The 21,867-nt window shown below is 45.0% G+C and overlaps 1 protein-coding gene across 1 annotated transcript in view; it reads left to right on the top strand.

The window, feature by feature from the left end:
- Window positions 1-21,867, top strand: part of PCNX2 (pecanex 2) — a 300,801-nt gene that overhangs the window by 76,974 nt on the left and 201,960 nt on the right. The window contains exons 11-13 of the mRNA XM_047088754.1: window positions 5,777-5,930; window positions 6,017-6,049; window positions 14,392-14,563. Coding sequence (XP_046944710.1) covers window positions 5,777-5,930; window positions 6,017-6,049; window positions 14,392-14,563 — 359 coding nt within the window. The remainder of the gene's footprint in view (window positions 1-5,776; window positions 5,931-6,016; window positions 6,050-14,391; window positions 14,564-21,867) is intronic.

Here is a 21,867-nt window from a genome sequence, read left to right on the forward strand (position 1 = left end):
TGATTGTAAAGTTCCAAAAGGCACCAATAAATTACCTTTTGACATTCATTGGGGGACATTATATTTAAAATCCCCCATGGATTAATGAACTTGAGTTGCCAAATTAAAGTTTATAAGGAAGTTATGCATAATAAAAAACAAACCGTAAGGGTTGAGCAGGAAGTCGAAGAAATTGGTGAATTAAAAGCACTGAAATTGAGCTAATCATTGCTATAAACTCTCATAGCTTAAGGCTTTCTGCTTCATAATTTTCAACTTTACTCTGGAACTCAGGCTGATTTTCCTTGAAAATACTTCCTTATTCTCTGATTGTAACTTCACAGTTCCTGTGATTGCAACATCTCCTATTTGCTTTTGGTTTGGCATTCATTCTACTCAGGTGTTTTTGGACTTGTCCTTAATCTCCTTTATTTTCTCTTATACATTTTTTATTCTATTACCCCATCTTGCAAAACACATAGGTTTTATTTTCATTTCTCTAGTTACGATCTAAAATAAAATAAAAAGCTAAAATAAAAAGCTGCCCATCTGGGGATCGTTTTATTCATTTTTTCATTAATTCAACAAATTTAGTAAAAGGAAAAACCACCCAAACCCCAGGCACCTGCTCCATGCGAGGCTCTGCACTGGGCACTGGGAACAGAACAGTGAGTGGAACAGGTGTGGTCCCTACCCTCACGGGGCTTGTATTCTGCATGAGACAGGCTGAAATAGCAGAGTGGAATAAATGCCTTGAAGGACACACATAAAAGCCTGGGGTAGAGGAAAGTGGGGGACAAGGGACACCATGTCAGAACAGGTGGTTGCAGAAGTGTTTCCTGAGGAGGAAACATGCAAACTGAGATAGATATAAGGCAAGGAGGCAGCCCCGTAACAAGTAGGGGGAGAATCGTTCATGCTCTTCAAACAATCTCATTGTCAGTGTCGCCATCTTGAGAACACGCTCTCATCTCTCCCATCCTTGAAAGTCCTTTTGGCCCACTTTCCCGCCAACCACTGTCCGGTATCTCTGTGCTCTTTTGCAGCAAAACTCCGTGAAGAGCTGCCTGTGCTTGTTTGTCTTCTCTCTTCTCTCATTTTCTTATAAACCCATATGTTTGCTCCCCGACTCCAACACTGCACTTGTCAAGGTCACTGTTGACTTCACTGGTCAGTCATCATTTTACTAGACCCATTTACCACCTTGACAGTCGATCCTCCTCCTTGGTATGCTTCCTCTCTTGGCTTCCAGGATCCAGCCCTCTCTTGGTTTTCCTTCTGCCTAGCTGGTTACTGCTTCACAGGACAGTCACCCGTGCAGGTAGCCTCTGCCTCCTGACCCCCTTGATGTTGGGTGCTTCACGGCCCTTGGTCTCGGTCTCCTTTCTTTCTCTGTCTACCCTCTTTTCTTTAGTGACTGCATTTAGTCTCATGGCTTTAAATACCGCCGAGGTGCCAACAACTAAGATTTGGACCTACCTCCTGAATTGCAGACTTGTCTCTCCATCTACCAGCCTGACATCTCATGACCACAGTCCAAAACTGAGTTCTTTACCACTGCCTCGTCTCCCGTCTGCTCCACCAGCTGTCTTTCCCACCTCAGCTGACGACAACCCCATCCTTCTAATTTCTCAGGTTAAACATCTTGGAGTCAACCTTGTATCTTCTTTTCAGTCAACTTCTCATAGGGAATCGTGTTCACTGTTTCTCCAGATATATCTGCTACATCTTCCCACCTTTCATGTGACTACCCTTGTCTGAGCTACCTTCGTCTCTCATCAGGGCCATTGCAATAGCATCTCCTGCCTCTACCTGTTCTCCCTGTGCACTGGTTTTTTTTAAAGTTTATTTATTTATTTGGAGAGAGATGGGGCGGGGAGGGGCAGAGAGGGAGAGAGAGAATCCCAAGCAGGCTCTGCACTGTCAGCACAGAGCCTGATGTGGGGCTCGATCCCACGAACCATGAGATCACGACCTGAGTAGAAATCAAGAGTCAGACGCTTAACCAATGGAGCCACCTAGGTGCCCCCCTCCCTGTACAATATTGTAACATGCTGTTCTGCTGACCACCCTGCAGTGCCCCCCATTTCACTCATGAATGAAAGCCAAAGTGCTCAGAATGCCTCAGAGTCCCCATGATCTAGCCACTGCTTTGCTCTCTGACCTCACTTCCTGCTACCGCCATGGACTCCTTCCCACCCACACTGGCCTTCCTGCCATTCTTCACCAAGCCAGGCATTCCTCCAGCCTTGAGGCCTTTGCATTGTCTGTTCCCTCTCCTCTCCTCTCCTCTCAGATATCTGCGTGGCCAACCCCCTCGCCTTTCAAGTAGCACTTCTCTGTGGGGCTTAGCCTGACCTTCCTGCTTAAAATTACAGCAGTTCCCCACCCCCACCCCACAGTTCTTCTCACCTTGTTCTGATCATTTTTTGATTGCGTGAATCATCCTCAAATGCTGTATAATATCCTTATGCTGTGTGCGTATTACTTATTTCATGCCATGGCCCTCTGGAAGGAAAGCTCCAGAAGTTCTGCTCACTGATGTATTCCAAGCCTCTGGAGCAGTGCTGAGCCCTCTTGAGTGACCAAACAAATCAACCTCCCTTCGCAAACCAGCTCCCCTTCCCAACTTCTGCCGTTGATGTTGCCATGATCCTTTCTTCCCCACATTGAAATCTTGAGACCTTCTTTGTTCTTTCAGCCAACCTTCACTGTGCACAATCCATTCCTTTCTGCCCTGCTCTGTGCTGTGTCTTGACATCACATTGCCTCTCCAGTTTTCCACTGCCCTCTCAGGCCCTCGTTCCTTCTCCCCTGGAGTGTTGTTTATCTCACTCTGCTCTATTTCCTCTCCGGTGCATCTTGTCAGCCTCTGCCAGATAAATCTTTCTGACTTATCTGTACTGCCTCAATCACAGAACTCCTTGCCCAGTGAGTAAACTTTTTAACCCAATATTGAAATATAGATGCATAAGGAGCTGTGAGAGTGGAGTCATGGGGTGCTGGGGCAGAGGAATGGAGTCGTGCTGGGGGAGAAACCGGTGGTGGGGGGGAATATTTTTCAGGAACGTTATTTTTCCCCCCTAAATAGGAAAAATGTCTGGTCATTTAACTGAAATTTTTGATTTAAAAAAATTTTCCTAAGCTTTAGATATCTTTAAGTATACATTGAAATGTTATGAGCACACTAAAAAATACATAACGGATTTTATGGACCTGAACTAACAAAATATATTCAGCTCTATAAAAAGCACATAGTGGAAAACAAAACAAAAAAAATCCCATAAATTTTCCTTTCCACCAAAGGAGGAATCTTGGTCCCCCCAGGAGTTGTTTTTTTTCTTTTAACTTTCAACTTGAGCATGATAATATCTGAGTTCTTCACATTTCTATGCATCTTGATTCTATACATCTCAAGTGCCTGATTAAAAAATAAGCAAAAGGTATGAACAGACACCTCACCAAAGGAGATATACAGGTAGCAAATAAGCATATGCAGTGACATTCCACATTGTATCATTGGGGAATTGCAAAGGTAAACAATAGTGATATGTACTGCACCCCTATTAGCATGGCCAAATCCAAAGCACAAACCACACCAAGTGTAGCCGAGGATGTGGAACAGTAGGAACTCCCTTCATAGTTAGAGGGAATCCAAGATGGCAAGTCCATTTTGGAAGATAGCTTGGTGGCTTCTTGCAAAACTGAACATGTTCTTACCATGGGACCCAGCAGTCATGCTCCTTGGTGCAAATGAGTTGAAAGCTTAGGCTAACACAAAAACCTACACATGGATGTTTATAGAAGCTTTATTCATAGTTGCCAAAACTCAGAAACAACCAAGATGTTCTTCAATAGGTGAATGGGTAAACCATGGTACATCCATACACCATATGGATGCATTCCATATACTAAAATAGTATTCAGTGATAAAAAGAAATGAGCTATCAAGCCATATAAAGATATGAAGGAAGCTTGAATGCATCTTACTAAGTGAGAGAAACTGACCTGAAAAGGCTACCCGCTGTATGATTCCAACTATATGACATTCTGGAAAGGAAAATCTGTGGAGACATAAAAAGATCAGTGGTTGCCAGAGGTTGGGGGAAAGCAGGGTAAGTAGGCATTAAAGGATTTTTAGGGCAGTAAAAATAGTCTACATGATACTGTAATGGTGGATACATTTCACTACACATTTGTCCAAACCCATAGAATGTACAGCACCAAGAATGAACCATAGTGTAGACTCCTGACTTTGGTTGATAACAATGTGTCGATGTTGGTTGGTCGATAGTAACAAATGTACCACTCTGGTGGGGGATGTCGATGGGGGAGGGGGGCAGGTGTGTGTGTGTGTGTGTGTGTGTGTGTGTGTGTGTGTGTGTGTGTGTGTTTGCGGGGTGGGCTATGCGAGAACTCTTTGTACTTAGGTCCCTCAGTTTTGCTGTGAATCTGAAACTGCTCTTACAAAATAAAGTATATTAATTTGGAAAAACACAGGAGTGCCTGCTTGCCAGGAGTACAGTAGATGCCTGTCCCGTTCTGAAAATCATTTAATGGGACAGATCAGTATGTTCCTGAGCGACAATTGGCGAGGTAAAAAAATATGCGTATCATTCTTGGGCTTCCTGGATGACTCGGCTGAGCATCCGACTCTTGATTTCGGTTTAGGTCATGATCTCATGGTTCGTGAGTTCAAGCCCCGTGTTGGGCTCTGTGCTGAGCGTGGAGCCTGCCTCTTTCTCTCTCTCTCTCTCTCTCTCTCTCTCTCTTTCCATCTGCCCCTCTCCCCCACTCATGCTCTCTCTCTCTTTCAAAATAAATAAATAAACATTAAAAAAACCAATATGCTCAGCTTTCTTGGGAATGACCCATCTGAACTCCTGACGTTGTGGCCACACCATTCTCCCTTGCTCCATTTCAGCCTCTTCCACCCATCGCTATGCCCTCCCATGTAAAGCCTCCTCCCATAGAAGCCTTTCACCTCTAAAGTCATAGTCCCAGCCACTGACCATCCTCAAACGTTGCCAGTGCCAAGCTATACCAAGCACTTGGGCCCGTCTGCCTTCTCCTGTCTAGCAGCCTCCTCTGCCCTTGTTGCCTCCCCCATTCTACTTAGCCTCCAAGATCCAGCCTTCATCCCCTTGTCTCGGCACCTTAAAGCTCCCTTACCCTGTCTACCTTCACACCCAGCGACAGCATGCCCACCTCCGGATGAGCCCATCTCTGCATCTCGCACCTCTTATGCAAAGGTCCCTCACGGTCCCAGTGAGACTGTGGTCACAACACACCTCAGTCAGACCCTCTTACACGTCAGCTCTCCAGCTCCTGAAACTGGGAAGCGGATTCTGGCTGAGGAGATTGTATCTAGGAGGGATTTCCTGCTTCAGCCAGGTGATAATGCACCTCCTCTGCCTCCCCCCACCTCCCGCCCGCCACACTTAAAGGAACCAGCACAGCTCTTTGTCTGAAAGACATTTCACTATCATAGGTGGAATAGTTAATTGTTCTCCCCCCAGGAAACCCAGTTTAGTGATCAAAGAGACTCATGGAGTTATATTTCATTTCTTCCAATAACAGAAGTTTGGGATTAAAATAGAGATTTCGCTTATAAAATACAAGAATAATGAAAGAAAGAAAGAAGCCTTAAAATGCTGTTACCACATATAAAGGCATGCTTCAAAAGCTTAAAAAGCCAAACTATTCTGTTGATGTCGGTCTTTTTAGAAGCATTCAGGTATTATCTTTAGGAGCAGACTCACTTTTTACTTCCTTGGTTCTTATTTATTTTCCCCAGAACTGAAGATGTCAAGGAAAATGTGCTGGCAGTTTTACTCATTGTCCTGGTTTCCCTACTCGGATTTCTGACCTTGAACCAAGGCTTTTGCAAAGACATGTGGGTGCTCCTCTTCTGCCTTGTCATGGCCAGCTGCCAGTATTCCCTGTTAAAGGCAAGACCACATCTAATTCTTACCATCACTAATGTATCCTTGAAATCATGAGATGATGACACAGACACTTCTGATTTGTGTTCTAGAGCGTTCAGCCTGACCCCGCCTCGCCAATACACGTAAGTTTCGAATAACAGGCAAGTAGCTTGTCTCGTCTGCTTGTGTTGAAGAGAGGGGAACAAAATCTGTCCAAGAGGCAAACTATATATCAATGTGCATCTATTGAATATATACGTAGAAATATGAATGCATGGTTGCCGATTTCAGGCTAGATCTGAGAGCGTGGTGTGAGTGGCAGTGGTGGGGGGGGTGTACAGGGTGGCGAGGGTCTTTTCTATCCCGCTGGACTCATGTCAGAGTAGACCATGCAGCCCAGTGTGGGAAGGCGGGCTCTGCAATCAGACTGCCTGCTTTTGTTTCCTGGTTCCTCCGCTTGAACGTTGAACTCGGAAGAAGATACATGTACTTGCCATGTCTCTGTTTCTCTGTTTCTCTGCATGCAAATAAGGATGATAAAAATGCCTGTCGGGATTAAATAATCTATCTAAATTCCTTAAAACGGTGCCTGGAACATAGACATTGCTTAGTAAGTGGGAGCTATCGTTATTGGTAATATCAGTTGTGTAAGCATGAACCATTATTCTCTTTACATGAAGCTGATCTCCTCCTAGTCCACATTTTCGAGAGTATTGTTACTTTTCTCCCACATGATTTTGGGCTCATTTAGAACTGAGACGCTGGGTTCACCGATACTGACCTGTTGGTGCTCCGGCATCCTTCCATGAGCTCTGAATCACACATAGCTTCCTCTGACCCAGCTGCCCTTCCCTTGCAGGATGCTAAGTGACAGGGTCCGGCACTGTCCCTGCAGGTACCCTGGCTACCACATGCCTCTGGTCTAATCCCCTGCCCGGTGGACCTCTCAGCTCTTAGAGGGCTTTCTCTTCTTTGTTAGGGTAAGCTGTGGGCCCCCAAGAAAACCGGAGAAAGGAAGCTTGATCTTAGCTCCATTGTGCTTTTAAAAAATTCATATCTAGGATTTAGGACTGCTTTTAAATCTGTGATAGCTCATGTTTAGCTCATAGTAATTAAGAAAAGCTTATAATTGGACGATCACATGGCATACATTGCTATCTTGTTAAATTCCTCTGTTCCCCGTAATTGGTTTACATATAATACATCTTCTTTTTATTCCAGAGTCTGAATGTCAAGATGAGTAGAAGCAGCATAATTAGGGTATTAAGATGTATTGTTGTGATTATCATCAGAAATCTGGGTTAGCTGGAGTGAGCAGAGATGTGGAACTCTGAAATTTTTTGTTCGAGCCCACCCTAGATGCCACGTCCTCCCCTTCTGCTTCAGTAAATAAACCCTCCTTTCGAGTGATGACACCTCAGTGTCACCGTTTTTCTGGGTGACTTGGGGGAGGGGTGTTACGTGCTGTTAAACATTCATTTCCCGCATATACCTTCAGCAATAATGCAGAACATGCTAGTAAAGGTGGATGGTGAATACAGCTGCATAATCCCTGTGGATTTGTCAAGTCTGTTAGCAACAACCCTATGTCATCGCTCCAAGTTGGAGTTATATTGTCTATGTTGGTCTAGCTCCTCGAGGACTCAGTCAAGTAGCTATTCCTTTCCCCAAGCAAGCGTGTCATAGTGAGGGAGTTAAGAAATGACTTCTCTTGCTGTCATAGTAAGACATAGCCAGACACCTGTTTATTCATTCTTGTACACCGATTTCTAAGTAGATTAGTCCCTGATTTGATTTGGCTTTTTTTTTTTTTTTTTTTTTAAACAGTTCTGGTGGGGAGAGAAAATACGGTAGCTGCAAAATGTTTCCTCTTGCAATCTGACTGAACCATGTGGGCATTTAGAAGGCAAATTTATTGTCTCCAGTTTATAAATGTGGAGACCTCAGAAAGGAGATGGTCAGGGGAGCTGACCAAGGCTGGGCGCAGAGATGGCTCTCAAGCCTGCTGCCGACGCCAGCCCTGGTCATCAGATGGACCAAAGGGCTTTCCAGAAATGACATTGTTTTGTACATTGTAGGGGGAGGGGTCATTAATACATTCAGACACATCTTGCTCTGAGAGTGATTGACCGACTTTTCTTTTCTTTTTTGTTTCCTTCTGGAGAACACAGGTGGCAGATTTTGAGCAAGTTGTTAAAACCAGAAGATAGCAAAGTAGAAGTCACAGTTTTGCATAACACTGTATATTTCAGATGTAAATGCAGAATTAATGACGTGCTAATAGATACGGTACAGTAGACCCTGGGCCTGAAAGAGATGTGTCTGGTTATAAAAGAAAACAGGTCTAGCAGAGCTTAAAAAGTGATGGTTCAGGTGGATACTGGCAGCATCTGAGGATCAGACTGTCAGTAAAGCAGTGGATGGACGAGGAAGCTTTTAACTGGCGTACCCAGATCTGTGCACAGGTCTAACCAACAGTAACCACTGATGATCACCCGGGAAGCAAAATTCAGTAGGATATGTTAAGGGACAGCAGAAAACTGGCATCTCCTGCACAGAGCCAGACTCAGGTGTCTTTCCCAGCGGCAGCAGGGATTCTGAGTTGGGGTGGCTGAGGCAGCGCCTGGGAATCTGCATTCACCGCCCTCCCTCCCCCCGACGGGGGATGACAGAGGTGGTGATCTCAAATGATACATGACAAACGCTGGGGTGGCATGCAGATTTAGGGATTTGAATCCAGCCTGACCATGTACAAAGTATGAGATCTTGGGCAAGTTAGTTCTCTGCATCTCAGGTTTTTCGTCTGTGAGAGAGGAAATCATGACAGAGGAGCATAAGGGGATTGGACAAGATAAGGTGCTCAGGTGCTCAGCACAGTATCTGGTAGTACGGTGGAAGCACTTGACGAATCTTAGCAACTTTTTTTTTTTTTTTAATTTTTTTTTCAACGTTTATTTATTTTTGGGACAGAGAGAGACAGAGCATGAACGGGGGAGGGGCAGAGAGAGAGGGAGACACAGAATCGGAAACAGGCTCCAGGCTCTGAGCCATCAGCCCAGAGCCTGACGCGGGGCTCGAACTCACGGACCGCGAGATCGTGACCTGGCTGAAGTCGGACGCCCAACCGACTGCGCCACCCAGGCGCCCCTCTTAGCAACTTTTTTACGGCTAAACTGTGAACAAGAGCGGCCTCAGTTGGATTTGGTGAAGAGCGGATTGGACAATACGTGTAATGAGCCCGGCGCAGGGCCTCGAGTGACTCAGTCCTCTTTAAACGTTTCTTTCCTTGTCTCCTTCCACTCGGCGTAGTTATCGTTTCGTTGCTTACGGTACCAACTCTAAAGAGCAAGGGCTGTATCTTGTTATGTGTTCTCCTCGGTGAACTACGGCAACTATACAGTGAGAACATTTGGTACCACTTCCTGTTATATACAAAATCATCGGGAATGATTTTTGTGAATACGCTTCCGATCTTGGAACAGCTTTAGAGGTACAGAGCGCTTGGGAAGATAGTACAGAGAGTTCCCACGTACCCCACACCCAGTTCCCCTACTTGTTATTTACCTCTTGCATCAAATTGTGACATTTCTCGCAATTAGTGAGCCAATATTGATACACTGTTAGTAACCAAAGTCCATATTTTACTCAGAGTTCCTTAGTTTTAACCTGATGTGCCTTTTCTGTTTGAGGACCTCATCGAGAATAGCACATTATGTTTAGTTATCATGACAGCTTCTCAGACTTTCCTTCTTTTTTGATGAGCTGGACAGTTTTGAGGAGTATTGGTCAGGGATTTTGTAGACTGCCCCTCAGTCGGGATTTATCTGATGTCTATTTTATGATTAGACCGGGGTTATAGAATTTTGGGAGCAAGACCATTGAGGGAAAAAGCCATTTTCATCACATCACGTTGAGGCTATGTACCGTCTACGTGACTTAACCGCTGTTGGTGTTGACCTTGATCACCTAGGTGGGGGTAGTGTCTGTCAGAGGAATGATATTAAATGACCTATAAAAATTTTTCTCAGTCCTCAATCTTAGAAATAAGAAGGTCAACTGAGTCTTAGTGGTTCTTGACTGAAAATTAAATTAGGTTTATCTCTTCAGTTGTGTATTTCCTTTGCTCAAAAAAATAGTATTCTTTAAAGCATGAGCCACTCCAAATTGCCTTCTCTGAATTCTTTTATGCTTAATTTCTGCCGTGAAATCAGGGCAGAACTTAAGTGATCACCTTTCCCTCTGTCGGTCACTGTCATTGAGGGAAATGCTGAGGTAGTGAGAAACCGTAAAATAGAAGGGTGGCAGAGTGGATGGCACGTTGGGCACCATTTGATGTCCATTTCACTGCCTCCTTGGTTGGACAACTGCATTGACCCATTTGTCAAGGTTCACAGACGGGAAAGCTTAGAAGTTGGCCCCGAAATATATCATTCTGTGAAATTAAGTTATAAACTAAATTAAATTATAAACTAAGCTTACAGAAACTCTTTTGCCTATGTCTTTTTAATTTTTAAAGTAACTTGTCAAATTTCTACCATATTTAGACTCCAGTAGCATTTTATTATTTGTTTCATTTTTAGAGAGAGAGAGAAGGAGCAGGGGAGGGGCAGAGTGACAGAGAGATTCCTAAGCAGGCCCCACGCTCAGCATGGACTTTGAAGCTGGGGTCGATCCTACGACCCTGGGATCATGACCTTAGCTGAAGCCAAGAGTTGGACACTCAACCGACTGAGGCACCCAGGGGCCCCTGAAGTAGCATTTTAATAGTCATCTGTTAGGAATTATTTGACCTTTTGGTTGCTGCTTATCGCCTCTACCGCCTTCTCTAAAATGTTTTGGATCCTTATATATACCCCAGTATGAGTCACGGAATACTTACTGGCTCTGGTTTTACTGGGGCTCTTCTCTCTGTAGGGCAGTGGCTGCCTGGTCCCCAGCTTTCCCCCTTTTGCTCCACATCCAATGGGGACTGAAGTGTATAGTTAAAAATGCTCAGGCATTTGCTAATGCTGATTTGCTAATGCTAAAGTGAGAAAAAACCCATCACCAGGCACAAACAGATATCTGAGTAAACAGATTGGTACCATCGTAATGAACTATGAAACAGCCAACTCCTATTTTAACGATGGGGGTTCACGTCAGTGAACAGTGCCCCAGAGCAGTGGACAGAGTATGCCGTTAATGTTCTATACCCTCTCCACCATCTAGAGTTCAAAGTCTTTTTTTTTTTTTTTGATACAATTTGTTGTCAAGTTGACTAACATTAGAGTGTGTGCAGTGTGCTCTTGGCTTCGGGAGTAGATTCCTGTGATTCATCACTACATAGAACACCCAGTGCTCATCCCAACAAGTGCCCTCCTCGATGCCCATCACCCATTTTCCCCTCTTCTCCATCAACCTCAGTTTGTTCTCAGTGTTTATGGTTTGCCTCCCTCTCTGTTTGTAACTATTTTTTCCCCTTCCCTTCCCCCATGGTCTTCTGTTAAGTTTCTCAAGATCCACGTATAAGTGAAAACCTGTGACATCTGTCTTTCTCGGACTGACTTATTTCACTTAGCATAATACCCTCCAGTTCCATCCACATTGTTGCAAATGGCACGATTTCATTCTTTCTCATTGCCAGTAGTGTTCCATTGTGTATATAAACCACATCTTCTTTATCCATTCCTCAGCTGATGGACATTTGGGCTGAACACCCCAAAACTATTACTAATGCTTCTCCTCATGCTCTCTGTATATCTGCTTCACACGAGTGACGTTCACATTATGTGTTTCAAGAATGACGATTATGAATGAACGTTAGTGAAGTCAGGCTGAGTCCTGGGGCCTGGACCCAGTGCCCAATGGGCTCCTCTGCCCGGTTGTTGTCGGGAGTCAGCACGCAGTGGCCAGGCGGCCGGGAGGCCAGTGCCCACCCAGCCTCCGAATCCTTGCTCCGCCACACCGCTTTCTGTGTGGGAAGCCGGGGGTAAATTTCGTAATTTCGCAAAAAATTATTATTAAAACTTATGCCACAGATTACCCTTGGCAAAATGAGAATAGTAAGTACTTCTTGGTGCGTTCCGGGGACTGGCCACGTGGGTAGAATGGTGCCTGGGGCACAGGAAAGGCGGGACAAATGTTAGCTCTTGGTGCCCTGGCCATTCACACCGGCCCAAAAAAATACCAGGTCCTGAATGTGGCCAGACGGGAATGTGTGCAGACTCTGCAGGTATGAGGTGCTCTCTCTCCTGCCCTGCGGACTGAGGGCGCACAGAGCCCAGGGCTGGCACCTGCGGCCAGCTGAGATGGGGGGGTTGCAGCGTGACCTGGTTAACAGGGTTAACAGCCCAGATTTACTCACCACCGAGGCCCAGCTGCACCCCAGGTTCTCTGACACCCCGTCTTCCCTTATAATAAACACCTTTTATATTTGTCTTAATAACTTTGAAGCCTTTGACTAGCCCCCTGTCTTGCTATGGGGATGATTCGAATGGCCTTGTCCCCTTAGCCACGTGCACCACGACTCTCCAGAGGTGGGGTCCCCGGAGGTGTTGATTCTCTGGCTTCGCCCTTCCAGAAGCTGCCCTGGCCCAGACCTCGTACATGTGGGTGGGGCTGGTGGGAAATCAGAGGCATGCGCAGACAGCCTCCAGGATGCCCCACAGCTGATGTCAGGGGAGCTTCCCCAGGGCATTTTCAAGTTGAAACCACATGGCTGGGGTGGGGTGGGGGGGGAGGGCGGGGAGGGATAGTTGGAGGAGTTGCAAAAAAGACTGATCAGACTTGACCTGGTTGAACTAGTGGAATTTTTTCTCTTGAAGAAAAGAAAAAGCAATCCTTGGGGGGTCTGATGATTGACTTGCATGGGAAAGAAGGAATTGGAGAGCAAAGGAATTTTATTAGGGGACTTTCTTAGGAATGAAGGAAAATAAAAGTCATGTCTGTGCCACCTGTTAGGGTCACGCTTAGAACGGTTTGGGGACCCAGAACATGCAGTGAGGTGAGGCATTGGTGGATGATGAGGGCAGGCTGTTTGTGAGGGAGCCAGCCTTACGTTTTGTTTCATAAATTACCATTACAAGGAAGCATTCCCCTGCCCATTAACAAAGTTTGACTTGTCAGATTTAAGATGGGATCACAGACTTGTTCCAGGCCAGACTTTCAATTCCTAGAAAATGTATTTTTAAACCTTTTAGGAAAAGGAAGAATCGGGACAAGTGGGAGGTCGCTCTTTAATTATATCTTCTGTATGGTGTCACTTTGAGGAAGGTCTTGTGTGTTTGTATACCAAGTATCTATCTGTAGCAACCAGAGTTATTTTGCTTTTCACTTGATAAGAAATGCATTACAATCTCACTTAGGCTTTAGTTTTGACTTTTTTTTTTTTTTTAATGCAGAAAAAGTATTTCCATACCCATTAATCTATGACCCAGTTGGATTCAAAAGGAAATTTCATAAGAGTGCAAATGTTCCTTCAAGACTGAGGCTGGATTCAGGGCCAAACATAGCCAGCCCCCACGGACAGCCTGTGTTTTCTTTCCTATTAAAAGATGGTCTCAGAATAGGACCATCTCTAGTATAGAAGCAGTGGCAATTTAAATTGCATTTCTAAATATAACACGTTCAAGGCAGTGACTTTAAAAATTCACATCCAAAGCCGTATCACTTTCGTCTTTACTTTTTCCACCGAAAGTAGTTCATGAATTGCAAAGAATATTCTCCCCCTAATTCATTTTTGGTGGTGTTTTGAGCCTTATGAATTGTGCACTGATTTGTGACATGTAAATTCTTCATTGGCTTTGCCCTGGAAAGTTTGGTGTTCTGTCTTTCCCATAATTTTTCTATCCATTCAAGGAGAAGAATAAACATGTTTCTACTTCTCCTCATAACAACATTTTGAGGGCCAAGATGAGATCTGTTAAGCTTTTGGTCCTCCTCAAAGGAAAATGTATATAAATGGTGAGTTTTTAAAAATTGGATTATTCCCCCGCTCTACACTAAGACATTTTCTGCAATCTCTGTGGGTATAACTTTGTATCTGTATTGCCTTGCTTTTTAAGACAGAGAAATCAAAGCCCACAACTTATAATTCTATTTCTTAATAGTAGTGGGGCTCAAGTTAGACCACATAGGGCAAATAATGGCTTATATTAGTTTTGCATTTGAAATGAACAATACAAATGGAAGTTTCACTGTTAGGGGATCACTGATTAGATCTAGATTGTATCTAAGGATGGTAATTAAATTTTCAGCTAAATCTTGTTGAGTCTGAGAGGCATAACATTCTTTTTGATATTCTTGTCCTTAATTGTCAGAACAAGCATCAGAGTTTTTTTTTTTTTTTCTCTTTTCCTGGTGATTTGTGTATATGAATTATGCTGGGAGCGGGGGGAGAATGTTGTATGGTATAAGTTGTATGATATGATATAAATTTCTGACTATGAGATTTTTGTCATTTAATCCAAATAATAGGTACCATTCAGATATTGTGTTTGTTTTCTAGGGACACAACCAAATCATAACATATAGCAGACCAATCTATTTTTGTGTGCTGTGTGGCCTTATTTTGCTTCTTGACACAGGGGCCAAAGCCCGGCACCCTCCCACTTACGTTGTCTATGGGCTGAAGCTCTTCTCTCCAAGGTCCCTCCAATCAGCTAGGGACCTGTTAATAGGTGAGTGAATTTGGGGGTTGTGGGGAAGGATATAGAGGTGGGAGGATATGTCTCCCCTTTGTATTCTGAATCGCTAGTTGGAGAAACCTCCTTATTTGATTACTGGATGAAGAGAGATGCATCTCTCTTTTGGCTTGTATACCTTTAGAAGCTGGAGCCCCAGAGCATTCAATGGCAGAATCATTCTAAAGCATTGTGGTATCAATGACACAGAAGTTGTAACACTGTAATACCTTTTTTTTTTTTTAATGTCTATTTTTGAGAGAAAGAGAGAGAGAGACAGAGTGTGAGCTGGAGAGAGGCAAAGAGAGAGGGAGACACAGAATCTGAAGCAGGCTCCAAGGCTCTGAGCTGTCAGCAGAGTTGGATGCGGGGTTTGAACTCATGAACCGTGAGCTCATGAGCTGAGCAAAAGTCGGACCCTTAAGGGACTGAGCCGCCCTGGCGCCCTGCAACACTGTAATATCTGAAGGCTGGTTGCTGTGGTGCCTGGTGTGAGGCATCGGTGGGGCTCCCCAGGGTGAGGGGGTTTTGCCACCTGGGTGGCCGTCCCAGGTGGGACAGACATTGTCACATGTCACATGGCACATGGCACAGACATTCTAGTAACGCTTGAGTGTGTATGGTTCTCCGTCGAGGTAGGGTCCTGGGCATGCTGGTCACCCAGTCTGTCCCTGGTACTCTGTGCACACCTTTAGGTCCAGACGGAGTTTCGCGTGACGTGCCCTATTTACACGGGAAGCCTGCACAGTGTGATGGTTTCGAGCCCAACCTCTGGAGCAGGGTGCCTGGCCGTTTGAATTCTAGCTCTGCCACGTTACTAGTTACGTGACCTGGAGAAAAATTCTTTTGTGCTGTGGGCACAAAAATGGTAGTCACCTCAGGGGTTGGTTCAAGTTTGAAACGTGTCCGTGTATTTAAACGTACAGAAGAGGGCCGGGCACCGGGTGTTAGCGATTATCATCATCCTTCTGTGAAGAGGCTGCCCCAGTGTCGCCTGCAGCTCTGAGGGCTTGCCTCGTAATGCCCTGAGAATTCTTGCGATGACCTCCAGGGGTTGACACACACACCTGCCTGTGACTGGCTGTGATCACGTTGCCCAAATGGATTGGGAAAGGGCAACTACCGGAGATACCAGCCCCTGGATCTATTGCTTTCCAGTTGGATATCTTACTCAGGAGGAGCTTTTCAAAGCCATAGGTCCCATATCATTCTTTCTCTGGCCCCCATGACACTTCCTCCTGAGTCTCTCTAGTGGACTGGAAAGGGCCCTCCACTATGGCATATCTTCGTGTTCCTTGTAGGTGACACCGAGGTAGACATTGCACCCTCTGACTCGCCTTCTCAGTCACCATCTCCCCACTCCTCTTCCTGCCGTGTTGGTAGCAAACTATTCACTCCCCCATACCCAGCCCCAGATAAGCCCACCTTTGTGCCCACAACATCTCTCTTCCTGTTACATACACACACGCGTGCATACGCTCCGAAAAAGACTTCAGTTACTTTTATCTTCTTATAAATGTGCTCTCCCATCTCCCTCCTGAGATTAGCTGCAATGGAAAGTGCAGCGTTTGAGTGGATGCAGATGCCCAGTCACGGTTGTGCATGCTGGAGACCGTCCTTTCCTGTTTCCTCTTAGCCAATGGCAGCGCTGGGGTCCAGAGCTCAACGGCACAGGAGGGCCTGGGGATTAGAGGTGGAGAGGGCATGACAGCATTTTGGAAGATGTTCAAGAAACAGGTGTCTGTGTCAAAATGTTGCCTTCCCTCTCTGCACCGCACACTCAATCTTGGGCACCTCATGACCATCTTTTCCTAGGGTCTCGAGCACGGGTTAGTGCTGATAGAGTTCCACCTCTTACAAATCCTTGTGACCTGATCTGGAACCCTAACTACCCTGGCACACCTCTTCATCTCATGCTCATGTCTTGTGTTCCTCTTCTGTGGCGCCCCAACCCCCTTGACCATGCTAGTTGATGGTCCATTCCCCTAAGCATGGTCCTGTCTTCTGTCCCCCCAAACCATACTTTTCAGAGCACCAAACCCATTGTGTGGTCATCAGCTGCACTTGTGATATTTGACTAACGTCTGCTCCCTCACTAGCTTGTATGCTGCTGGAGTCAATCCGGGCATGGCCGAGGCCACGCCTCCTTTCTCACCCTGAATCCCTGGCACCCTGCCCTGTGTCTGGTAAATACAGGCACTAAAGAAATGTTTGTTGAGTGGATGAACGAATGAACACAGGGAAAGCTTATATAGTCCTTTTTGGCCTGTTCAGCTCAGCCTTTCAGTAAGTAGGGACTTCATAAGCACCCCCTGAAGACGATCTGTAGAAAGAGGAAGAAAAGCATGGCATACATTCCATTGAGAAATTGTTTTTCTGTACATGGGCGTCTCCACCATTTCTCTCTATTTAATTTGCTACTATAAACAAGCCAATGGCATTGCAATAAATGTGGTTGTCTTGGCATAGCAAATTTGCCCTGGCATCAGAATGTGAAACGTTATCAGGGCCCCAAAAGTAAGACCTTAATGTACTTGGTGAGATTTTACTTTTAGCAGAAACCCTTGTTCTCAAATAAGCTACTGGCTATGTATATTCTCATGTTATTTTTCTTCAGACCAATTCCATTGAGGAGTGGACATGGGGCAGGGAATGTGGCATTTCGCATCTTTCTATCTGGAATTCCCTTTCCCTCATTAGAGCTTTTCCTTAATACATGTTTTTTTGTCTGCTTGTCAACAGTGACAGGTAAAAATAGCGATAAATAATCCAGCAAGCCAACTAAATGACTTCTGGGATAAAGAAAAAGGGAAAACTAGAACAATAGCAATCCCTACGGAGTGAATGTGTTAAACACACTAATTTGCACCGAGCAGGAAAAGATTGTGGAACAGATTTAGAACAACTGGGAATGAGAGGAAGGGGATAGAGGTATATACTGTTTTTCTGACTCGATGGGGGAAAGCGAGGGCAATTCTTCTTTATGGAACCTCTCCACCTTCTGTCCCTCATTAGCAAGGGATCTGAGTGGATAATAACTGCTGCCATTGTTAAGTTCAGAAACCAACAGGGAGAGAAGAAAAAATCAGGAGGAAACAAAAGGTTATTGGGAGAAAAAGGAGTGTGTGTTTTCCGATAGCTGCCATTACAAAGTACCACTAATGGGTCCCTGAGAACATCAGGGATGTCTTGTCTCATAGTTCTGGAGGCCAGGAGTCTAAAATCTCTGAAGGCACGAGGGAAGGGCCTGTCCCAGGCCTCCCTCCTTGGCTCATAGATGGCCTTGTCCCTCTGTCTGTCCACTTCATCTTCCCTCTGTGTGTGTCTGTCTCGGTGTCCAAATGTCCAAATTCCCCTTTTTTATAAGAATGTCAAGGTTATTAGATCAGGGCCACCCAGACGCCCCTCACGGCTCATGGGATTGAGCCCCACATCGGGCTCTGCGCTGACAGCATAGCACGGATTCTGCTTGGGATTCTCTCTCTCTCCCTCTCTCTCTCTCTCTGCCCCTCCCTTGCCCCCTCTCTCAAATTAAATAAATGCATTTAAAAAGAAAAAGGACAGGAAATAGGAACTTAGCCCACGTGACCTTGTTTTCCATCAGGTGGTCTAAAGGTGCTGTCTGCTTCTCGTGCTGTGATGCTCCTCTGCCTAGTGCTGGGAAAGGTGACATGGTTCTTAGAATCATGCCTTCTTGCTGATATTTCTGTTACCTGCTGCCACTCCTGCTTTCTGCTCAACACCATGAACCCATCAGAGGGAGGAGAGGCGGCCAGGGGAGGGGAGCTGGAAAGGGGCGGGGAGCTGACCCTGCCTCCTCTGCCTCCCAGGGCAGAAAGGGTTGAATGTGAGCCAGTAGTGGGAGAGGAGTCAGGTGGAAATTGGGTGGGTAGGGAAGATGGAGAGGCTGCTTATCTTATTTAATGCAAAGAGAGGAGCATCTCAAAGGCAAGCCTCTCAATTACTTAATAGAACAATGCAAGAAGGTGGGATGTACGTTGCCAGGAGGCAGGGAACTTGGGGACATAAGAAAGACAGAGTCGGTGGCAGGGACTTGTTGCTTTTATAGGCTGGGGCTGGGGTTGGGGGATGGTGAGTTAAAGACATAGAAACACTGAGGGTAATATTCTTATATAATTTTCCCCTCTAAGACCCCTCATAGATATTCAGCATATCCCTGTGGGCACTTCTCTTTCATTATAAGGGACAATTCTTCCTTTTTATTTTCGGGAGGGAGGTGAAGGGACCTCTGAGTATCCCTTGCCTGTGCTCAGTCAGACATGGAGACCTCTGGGCTGGAATTTTTAATACTTTCCATTCGGGTGACTTCAGCAAAAGCCGGCGAGGGAGGCTGTCTTTGTAATTATCCCCCTGATGAGGAAGCCAAAAGGTCTTCAGTGTCTTAGTATCGTACTTCAAAAGGAGCAGGAGCAAAGCTAGAGTGTGCCCTGAGATGGGGTGGGAGGCAGGAGAACGAGAAGAAATGCTTGGGTGCTGGAGGTACAGGCGATGGTGATTCACCGTTGTTGTAGCTGTAATTAGTAGTCATGGCCAGGAATACGGCTCCCTGCAAGAAACACCTGTAAGATGGTTTGGCCTAGAGGGGTGCAGTGGTACTGCGGGGTTACCTGGTGAAGCGAGGAGTTCCGGACGCGGAAAGGGCTCAGGCAAGATGAGGTGGTTGTCGTTTGCAGCACGACCCCATGCACTGTGTGGATCCCTTTCAGATCTGAGTTTTCTGTTTTCCGTTAGTCCTTCCGACCACAACCCCCAGCCTACAACAATGCATCTCCAGTAATGCCACCCTTGGAAGTGGATGGAGGTTTTGTGACGAGTTACTGGAATGTACCCCTCTCCTCTGCCCGGTGACACCTCACGTTTGTCTTCTCTGTGTGTCTTCTATAAAGGCTGTTTTGGGGGCTCAGAGTATAGTCCATCCTCAGGACAATCAGTTAACACACAGATAAGGCATCTTGAAGACACGCAACGTATACATTCACATCAACTGTGTAGGTTTCAGGTTTATTTCCATGTTATTTTCATTCTGTGTGTTCTCTCTCTCAAAGTAAACCTAATAGTAGTAGGATAGAATAGTAACGAGTATCATTAGTCACATTAAAAAAAAAAAAGAAGCTACAATGTTTTTATTTATAAATGTTGCTTGGCAAGAAATGGGACTGTACCAGAAGTTTCTGCATTTATGGTAATTATTAGGGAAAATGAGGAGTAGGGAAGAAGTGAGAGAAAATTATAGACCCTCTCAGTGGTATGCTAAGAAAAAAACCTGTTCACAGGGAAAATTGCCAGTAGCCACAGGGACTTTTTCTTTTACTTTTGGAAAAAGGACAAAATAACCTCAGCAACTTCAGGCATATTTTTTTAATTGTTCTAATGCAAAAACCATTTAGCTCCTTTTTAAATATATATATATTTTTTATTTTAGAGAGAGAGAGTGAGTGGGAAAGGAGGCAGAGGGGAGAGAGAGAGAGAGAGAGAGAGAGAGAGAGAGAGAGAGAGAGAGAGAGAATCCCAAGCAGGTTCCTCACTGACGTGGGGCTCAATCCCACAACCCTGGGATCGTGACCTGAGTTGAAATCAAGGCGCCCTGGCTGCTTCTTTATTCTTTATTTCTAGGACATCGGGACACCTAGTGACGTTATTGGGTGCAATACTAGCTAAGTTAAAGCTAGGAACCTACACTGTCACTTTACTGAGATTTCCGAGTATACTTTTCATATTGCCTTAATGTAGCAGTAATGTGTTTATGCATTTGTTTCTTTGCACAGGCATTTTGTCAAATATTAAAACTCTACTTTTTTATGGCACATATTAGCATATAAGCCTTTATTCCAAGAGGTATTTATTTTTTCACTTGTAAAAAAAAATAATGTTTCCACATAAAGAACTCTGTTATATCCTCAAGGACTTCTGTCTTTTGTATTCAGGATAATAAAGACTTTAAAGCAAACATGAAAAAAAAAAAAAAAGGCCATCTCATGTGGCCTGACACATGAGATGTGTGGGCTCCCCACCTTGCTCTCCTTCCACCTTCCTGGCTTTGATCGTAAAGAGTAACGATTTCCTTCTCTCATACATCCTGGGAAGGATCTAGACGCTGGGCTCCATGTGGACTGCTGTCCTTCCACTGTGGCCAGGAAACTCGGGTTCTGCAGCACGGCCACAGCATCTCTGGCCAAAGCTCCCCCGTGTCTCCCACCATCGTAGCGCCCTCAGACCATGATTCACTGGCTCCAGTCCTTTTTGCTTCCATAGGTGTGGTTTCATTGCCTCATGTATTTCTAATAGAGAATACTTCTTTTTGAGAGAGAGAGAGTGTGAGCAGGGGAAGTGCAGAGAGAGGAGGGAAGACGGAGAGAATCCCAAGTAGGCTCCATGCTGTCAGCACAGAGCCTGACATGGGGATTGAACCCACAGACCCTGACATCTGACCTGAGCCAAAGTCAGATGCTTGACTGACTGAACCACTCAGGCACCCTACATGCTTTTTGAACATTTTCCAATATTCAGCTTCCTTAAATATTGTTTCACACCCGTACTTTTCCCTGGAAGTTCTTCATTCTTGGTGTGGTTTTTGCCACATGCACAGCGCTTGAGAAGGTGAACTAATGCAATCTCATCACACCTTCCCTCTGCCCCTATCCTGGCCATGGGGAGTGCAGCTTAGTGTGCAATCTTCAGTGGTGGGTTTGAGTCTCAGAGTTCAGAAAAATGTTAGTTCACTTGAAATTATGTGGATTTAAATTTTGATGCCTATAATTATGCTCTATAATTAAATTTCTCTTTATTTCTTATGTCTCCCCCATATCTTTGAGTTCCGTTCACAAGTGAAAAAAATGGTGTCTTATACAATTATGTTTAGTAGGTCACTATTTGTGTCTTATTGCATACTTTGGTTGAGAAGTGCATTACTCGCAGATGCTCTAGGTTTTTACAATATCATTGAAATCTTGCCACAGAAAACATTACAGCAAAATCACCACATGTAGCAAAACATGGTTCCAACCGCAAAGAGTTGAAACAGTTCCCTGGTATTATCATAGAGGGGATTGTCCCATACTTACTTTTAAGCCACTACTAGCAAGAGCATGGGACCGTACAGATACTCTCGTTTCTACAATTTCACAATGGAAAGTTTACATTTCTGATTTTTCAGAAATAGCTGAAACCACCCCCCCACCATCCCCACTCCCACTGTTGACTGTGGTTTATGCACAGTGTTAGCACATAGTTCCAACGTTTGGGCATATGGGATTTCAAATCAAATTTCCTTAGTTTTATTA

The sequence above is a fragment of the Lynx rufus genome, unplaced genomic scaffold, assembly GCF_022079265.1.
Source record: "Lynx rufus isolate CCGP_SWC_20201006 ecotype Redwood Valley unplaced genomic scaffold, mLynRuf1.p SCAF_25, whole genome shotgun sequence".
Taxonomy (NCBI): domain Eukaryota; kingdom Metazoa; phylum Chordata; class Mammalia; order Carnivora; family Felidae; genus Lynx; species Lynx rufus.